The following is a 7855-nucleotide window of genomic DNA, read 5'->3' as shown; positions in this document are numbered from 1 at the left end:
GAGAGAGAGAGAGAGAGAGAGAGAGAGAGAGAGAGAGAGAGATATTGAACCCAAGGGGCTGTGATGTTCTATCTGACACTTACGATCTGTTTCTGTTTTAAGGGCTTCACAGAGAAGCTGCCATCCACGTGCTGCAGGGGAAAGACATTGTTAATTTCAAGGTGGCCCCTCCCAGCACTTTTGCCCAGCCAGCTGAAGGCCTTTCCTGGCCAACCCACATTTAGGGCTGAAAAAAGGAAGAAAGTGAAGACAAGGAGCCAGGCCATGACTTCTTCACCTATGGGCTCAATATTGTCTTCTGAACTACTTGGAGAATCTTCTTGAAACATCTGTTTGGGCCCTGCCTGCCCTGCAGAACCCAACTACACCAAATGGTTCCCAGCACTCGATTAAGCCACTCAGCCGTGTTTCTCATGATGGCCAGATAGCTTCCCATACTCAAGTGGCAAACGTGAACAAACAGAAATTCTTGTTCTCAAGGGCCTGGCTTAGGAAGATGGCACACGCACACAGAGAGCTAAAAATGTAAGAACAAAATGGGAAAAAATGTATCATATGTGTTCAGTCACTTCTCTTAGTTGGTAAGGTTAATTAAGGTATTAGAGCAGAAAGTCTTGTAACAACAATAATTATACTTTGAGTCAACCAAGACCAGTACTCAAGACTGTCTGATAAGGCCCAAAACAAGCAGTTTCCCATTGGCTCTAAATTGCAAGCATGGGATGGTATACTTGCCAGGGATGGCGTATCTTCCTTATCAGAGCCCACTGTTAGCACCTCTTACTAATAAGGCTAAGCATGGGGTACTCAAGGGATGGGTCCTGTTCAGCAACTTATGTCACTCCTGCCCCAGGAAGGCACCCTAAGCTCACCATAGGCCTGCCACTCTGAGCAGGCCCTACTGGCTGTGCAGATCCCGAGGCACCTTAGAGACCCAGCCAGATGTGCACCAAAAACATGCCTTGGCGAGGGACCTCAAGTTAGTAGGCCACGAGATGAGTCAATAGGACATGAAATCGGAGACTCCCTAAGTAATCTCAGTCCATTCTTAGTGGGGTCTTTGTCACCTGTTCACCTGGGTTCCAGCCTGGTGCTGTGTCTCAGCTGCAGTACTAAAGACTGGCAAAGGGCCTGGGGGAGGATGGGGTCTCTGGGGCATTATCAAGCAGGGATAATATACCAACCTCTGTCAAGTTTCTCAGTAAGCGGGGACACACATAGGTCTGGGGCCACACTAACAAGCATCAGACCCTCATGCACGCCACCATTACTCACTAAGTGTCTATTCTGTACTCACTGGGTGTCATGGCAGCTCTAAGGAAAACAAGTGAAAGGCCACTTTTGCCCTCACAAACACAAGTAAGGACACTGGTAATTCAAGGGGGTCAGGAACAGCCTCCTGCAGGGAGTGAGACCTGCCTAGTTCTGCCTGGACTGCAGGCTACAGCCAGAGGAAGGCGGAGAAAAGGGCAAATCACAAGTGAGGCAGACAACATTCTCAGTCGGGCTGTGGCCAGTATTTGGTGGCACCTGAGGACACTAGGCCTGGTAGGAAAGGGTTGTAGCTGGAAGAGGAAAGTTAGTTTGTAGAAGGGGCTGGCATGTGGGCATCCTGGCTGTGCTGGTGAATTCTAGACAGTTCTATAGGGCTGGTCTCAGTCAAATGTTCTGACTTGCTACGCTAAATGCTCTACTCTAAATGCTCCTTTTTTTGGGGGGGGGGCTTTTTGAGACAGGGTCTCCCTGTAGCCCCAGCTGGCCTGGAATTCACTACATATACCAGGTTGGCCTCAATCTCTCAGAGATCCATCTGCCTCTACCTCGCAAGGGCTGGGTGTAAATGCCTTTGAAAAAAAAAAAAAGATTTTATTTTTAAATTATGTATGTGTCTCTGTGTGTCATGCACATGCTATACCCACAGAAACCAGAAGAGGACACTGGACTGCCTGGAACTGGAGTTCAGGCAGTTGTGAGCCACCTGTCATGGGTGCTGGGAATCAAACTCAAGTCCTTTGCAAGAGAAGCAAGTACTCTTAACCACTGAGCTATCTCTCCAGCCCCTAAAAGTTCTTTAAATAACCCCCATGAGGATGCTTGGTCTCAGGACCAGTCTCTTGGAAACCAAAGATTGGGTGAGATTCTGCAGCTCAGTCCCTGCACCAAGCCCCCACCCTCACACTCAGGCCATATCCTGTTCCAGCTCCCACATTACAGGACAGTGGCTAGGGTGGCACTTACCTTTTCAAAGGCAGCCAAGAGCACATGAGCATGACCAGTTACTTCCAGAACTGAAGTAGGGAAAGACAAGAGGCCAAAGTTAGCTATCATGGTTGGAGCTCTCACCCTTCCCCTGAAGGTGTGGTTCCCAGGTGGTCCTATCCTTGTCCTTACCCCACCCTCCTCTTGTGTCTCCCACGGCAACTGCCAAAGTAATCCTCTCCTCTAAGCTGCCTACATAGCAATGCCACCATCTTGAGCCTGCATGTGGGTTGTAATGATACCCTCCACTTCCAGAAGAGCCTCCCCACTAACTCAGGGAGGACAAAGCAGCTTCCTCCCCACAGGGCCCACATACTGGAGAAGAAGGACAAGGAAAAGCCAACAATGTTTACCATCTCCTTCATCCACCACAGCCTGGATGACCACTGGAAACATGCCCCGGTCCAGGTCAAAGTTCAGCTGAGGGGGAAAGGAAGCGAGAATGGTCAGGCCCATGGCCACCAGGCAGCAAGTTAGTCAGGCTGAGCTAGAGGGAGAAAGCCAGTTGGTATGACGATGCCAAGCAGAACTGAGGATGAGGGAACCAAATGGCATCAAAACATTAGGTGCTGCTCAGCCACTTCCACTGTATATTTCCAGACCTTCTCCCCAAACAGAAACTGCAGTTGCATGTGGTAAGTCCTTGACAACCACACATTGCCTCCCATCTTTGTGGATGTGCCTGTTCTGGACATTTCCTGTATCTTTTTGTACCTAATTTCTTTCACTGAGTATGTTCTCAAAATTCAATCAGAATTCCATTCCATTTTATGTCTGCATAGCATTGGGGGTGGGGGGAATGTAAAGAACACATTCTGTTTGTCCATTCACCGGTTGGTGATACACAGGCCATTTCTACACTGTGACCATTGTAAACAGTGCTTTATGATCACTGAGGTACAAATACCTGTTGAGCAGCTGCTGTTCATTCTCCTGGGTCAAATTACACTTATTTAACTGTTTGGGGAAAAAAAGCACATGGCTTGAGCCTCACCAAAGATAGAGAATAAAGAGGGGTGAAGGAGACCACATGGCTCATCTAAGTTTCAGGAGAAACCTCTCCATTCTCGAGCTAGAAGCTGCCTCCTCCATGGCACAAGAGGTCCTGAGCAGTTGGCCCAGCCTTGACCTGGTACCATGCTTACCCACCCCCATCGCAGCAACCTTGTCAGGAACAGGCCCCCCATTCCTCACAGAGACCTGTTCACTAGAACACCCGGCCCTTACCCTGCACCTGCTGGCACAGCACTACTCTGGGCCCTAGGGAAGGCTTCCCCTCATCCACACCTGCAGAAAACAACCTGTAAATATTCTTGGCTCCTGTCTTCTCCCTGTCACCAGGCCATCCTCAGTTTCTGACTCCCTGCTGGATGGAAGCTATAGAGGACAGAGCCCAGTTACCCAGTTTCTATAACCCTCTGGTCTCAGAGATATCACAGATATTTCCACTTATTCAGTCTCGCTAAGAAGTTACTGAAAGAATGGACAATGGGCAAGGCATGCTAGTGCATACCTCTGATCCCAGCTACTCTGGAGGCTGAGGCAGAAAAGTGGTGAGTCTGAAGGCTGCCTGGGCTATAGTGAGGCCCTGTCTCAAAATAAACAAACAAAGGTTCATTGTGAACATACTAGAAACCACTGAACCCTTAGAATGAGTAAGCTGTGTGGCATGTGAATATCAAAATATATCAAAAACTAATCCAACCAGAACAGTTGAAGTAACAAGAGAAGGGCCAGGGACAGTGGCCTCTGCCTCAGAAGTAGACATTAGCCAGGACCTCTGCAGAGGAGCTCTCCTGGTCTGGTGTCCTAAAATCCTGAGCCAGTGGCTAAGCACACCCTGTGAACAGAGTCTGGCCAGCCAGAGATACACCTTAGCAAAACCCAGGGCTCCATTCTTCCCCAAGGTCAGGCTGAAACATAGGATAGACAGGCCGGTCTCCCTTCACCATCTTCCCCTCATGTGAGCTTGGGCAGCTGTCCCCATCCAGCAGCCCAGGGCCATTTTCAGTCCTTCTAGCTCCCTAAGCCTTGGTATCCTGCTTTGCAATGAGATTATTACTAGAACCACCATACTAACTTCTACAGTGAAGGGCACCAAGTTCTCCCACGAGACCCAACATCAGATGTTACTTAGGACAGAGGGAAAGGCTTTGAAGAGTTGTCAATACAGGGAATTCCCCACTGCAAACACAGATGAGAAAAGGAGTCAAAACACCACAAGGAGAAAGTACCAAGAGAAACAGCCACAAAAACAAAAGTGTTTAACCACAGCCCAAGAAGGCCACATGGAGGCACAGTGAAGGCTACCAAGTGCTCAGGTCACTGCCAAGTAGATCCTCACCCAGTGATGACTCCACATCACCAAGTGGCCCAACTATTGCTGTCTTAGTGCAGGGCCACCAGCTCCATAGCTGCCACGCGTGTTCCACCTGGCATATGGCTAATGCAGCACTTCCTATTTGTAGACTAATCAGTGCAATTATCCCATTTTCCTGAGAAGCCTTGGGAAGCAGCCATTAGCTGAACCAACCAGAAACCAGGCAACGCCAGTCTGAGCAGACCTGTCCCATTGCTCCCAAGGGAAGGCCATGGGTCAGGTATTGGGCTCTGGCCAGATATACCATGGGACAGACCTTGAGACAGAGACTCATGTACACATGGACAGAGGCCACCAGCCAGAAATATGAGTACCAGAGACTTCATGGGGTAGAGGATAGGGTGCCTGAGGATTCATCTACAAAAGCTGGGGAAGGCCTAAGAAGTGGCAAGCTTCATTAAGGCATAGGGCGACACTCAGGACTGCCAGATTTCAGCTCTGCTCCTCACTTGCTCACTGTGAAAACCCCAACTGAGCCTTAGTTTCCCACCTACAAAGGAAAAGCAGCCAGTTCTAGTGCCAAGCACAGTGCCTGGAAAAGCACACTTCACATGATTCACAGCCATTTGTAATATGGCTATGGAGTCAAGTAAAAGTTGTGGTCATGGAGAAGTTGCATCACACCCTGGGAAGGCGGATGGAGGCAATGGAGGCAGGAGCAGCAGGTGGCATGGAGGGTACTCAGAGCACTAGGCTGGGGAGGGACTCAGTGGAAAGGTATGTACTTCATAGCACTGCACCGTGGAGGGAGGGGGGCAAGCCCTACAGTGTGAGTGACCCTCCTTTCCTAAACTCCTGCCTGGCTCTGGGATGATGGCTGGGACAGGAGGTCCCTTTGTGAGTCTGTACCACTGTTGAGGAACCACCCCAGAGTAGCCCTCCTGACAATACTGCTAGCAGCCTGCTGCCCTTACAAGGCACGTAACTAAGTCCTAGAAGGGGCACTTTCACACACGGACTGTTTGTTTAGGAATAGGTAAGTTGGTTAGGAAGAGCAGAACCTCATGTCCACCCTAGGCCAGAAGCCAACAGAGCAGCCAACCTGAGTCTTTGAGCCCCTGATGCTCAGAGCAGCTTTCAAGCATTCCAGGCTGGTCTCAGCTGCACTTGGTAACCTGAAATTGGCCAGCTGTACTGGGCAGGGGTTAGCAGAGAAACCTACAATCTGAGGAGGGGCATGCTATGATTTTGGTTCTGCCCTTCCCGCTCCCTTTGGCAGTCCAGGGCTTCCAGAGCACTTCTCATGCATCACAACATCCTCACAACCAGACTGTTGCCATTGCACTGCCCCCCCGAAACTCCCATGCCCAAGTTTTACACACAGTGATGCATCGCCCACAGGACACATAGAAGAGAAACCTGGGACCAAGTGAGTGAAGGTGGAAGAAGACAGGCTTCTACCACCAGAGGGAGTCTGAGACAGCTGCTTGTTTTATTTTTAATGGAGGACAAGAGAGGCCGTCATAGGAAAGAGGCTGCTGGGACAGGAAGGAACACAGGCAGTTGCCACCAGCATGAGTCATACCCATGTTCTCAGGTTTGGGTAGTGGATAGGAACCTTGTGTCTGTCATCACACAGGGGCTACCAAACAAGGGTCTCTGCAGATGGACACTTGGAAATAAGACCAAGGAAGGAAGGAGAAAGCACTGATAGAACTAAGTGGACACAAAGGGCGGAGGGAAAGAAGGTAAGAAAAACAAGCAGAAAGGTCACTCAAGCTGAGACCCACAAGAGGCCTATACAGAAGGCTGTCCAGTGTCATGAGAGCTGTGCACAGTATGATTCAGAAACAAAGGCAAAAGGGAGGAAGGCTGGCACTCAGTGTTCACTAAACTGCCATACTGCTGTCTGGGGTCCCTCACAGTGAGGGACCTTCATCTGTTCAGAGCCCAGCACCACAGTCTCCATGACTGCATGATCCTTGTGGCTGCCAAGCCTTACCCACAACCTACTTCTCAGTCCCTCTGTATATCTGACCCGAGACACAGATCTGGCCATTCCCAATGCCAACAGCACCAGGGGATCTCCACAGACCTCAGTGTAATGTACCATCCAGAAGACAGAGAACAGGGGAAGGAACAAGAGAATGGAATTACCTCGTCATCCTTCCATTCGGAGAAGTCAATCTTGAAGGAAGGCAAGGAGAATTGCTGGCTCACACCCCTCTTGTAGTGGATGGTCTCAGACTGCAGAGAAGTACTCTTAGGGCTGTACCTGAGGGCAGCAGGGCAGCGGCATGACTCCTGTTACTCACTTGATGGCCAGTTATCTGTAGCCACTTATTTTTTAGGGATCAAGGGCCTTAGCAAACCCAAATGGGAACAGGAGGTAGTCAACCTGGCCAGGTGGCCCTTGCTCTTACAAGAACTTCCATTGCCATATGCTTACCATAAAAGCTGCCTGGTCATACCCAGTGAGGATTTCTTCCAGAACCCACACATGCCTGATACCTCTACTACCCACAGAGATGGGAAATACTTCTCGTTGGGCATCTGGCATGTTTACATCTTCTGAATGAACATGGTACTAGACATGCTCTGAAGCTGTCCTACTACCACATGAGTGTAGTGTTCCCTGAACCACTGTGAAGCTCCACTGCAGTTCTGCTCTAATGACTCTGAGACTTTCTCCACTGTCTTGCTATTCTCCACAGTGCTTTAAGGACTACCCTTCCACCCATGCATAGGCTCATCTCATCCCCGAGGCAGACCATCAGAAGAGGACAGCTGGACTGGTGTCTCCCGTTCATGAATCAAAGCTATGACCCTCACTGCCTCCCCCCACATCGCTGTCCTGGGGCTTCACTGCCCTGACACACACACATACACACACACACCCCATTGTGCTGGGGCTTCACTGCCCCCAACATACACCCCACCCCACCCCCACCCCCCGTTGTGCTGGGGCTTCTCTGGGTCTCTAAGATAAAGGCCACTCAGAGCCTGGGAAGTTGGAGGATGTTCCTGCTGTGCACAAGGACAGGACAGGCATTGTCCGTGCTGTCTGAACAGTGTGGGAGGGAACCCCACAGAGAGGCCCAGCCTGGATGCAATGAAAGGGCCAGTCTAAGGCAGGGCCTTTTGTTAAAGCTGTGGGACCCTGATATACCCTGCCTCTGTTTGCTTGTCAGAAAGTGGAAAAGTGTGAGGGAAGAAGCAGGACTACCTGCCCTACATACAACTCAGGACAGAGTGTTCCTGGATCACTGGATTTGG

The 7855-nt window shown here is 50.2% G+C and overlaps 1 protein-coding gene across 9 annotated transcripts in view; it reads right to left on the bottom strand.

The window, feature by feature from the left end:
- Positions 1-7855, bottom strand: part of Mgrn1 (mahogunin ring finger 1) — a 60089-nt gene that overhangs the window by 21533 nt on the left and 30701 nt on the right. For all 9 annotated transcript variants that reach the window (XM_008846488.3, XM_029570309.1, XM_008846473.2 and 6 more), the window contains exons 5-8: positions 6737-6854; positions 2613-2679; positions 2239-2288; positions 84-131 (exon numbers count right to left, since the gene is read on the bottom strand). In XM_008846488.3, the coding sequence (XP_008844710.1) occupies positions 84-131; positions 2239-2288; positions 2613-2679; positions 6737-6854 (283 nt within the window). The remainder of the gene's footprint in view (positions 1-83; positions 132-2238; positions 2289-2612; positions 2680-6736; positions 6855-7855) is intronic.

This window comes from Nannospalax galili, unplaced genomic scaffold, assembly GCF_000622305.1.
Source record: "Nannospalax galili isolate Female #2095 unplaced genomic scaffold, S.galili_v1.0 scaffold471, whole genome shotgun sequence".
Classification (NCBI taxonomy): domain Eukaryota; kingdom Metazoa; phylum Chordata; class Mammalia; order Rodentia; family Spalacidae; genus Nannospalax; species Nannospalax galili.
This window is presented reverse-complemented; position numbering and strand designations above follow the sequence as displayed.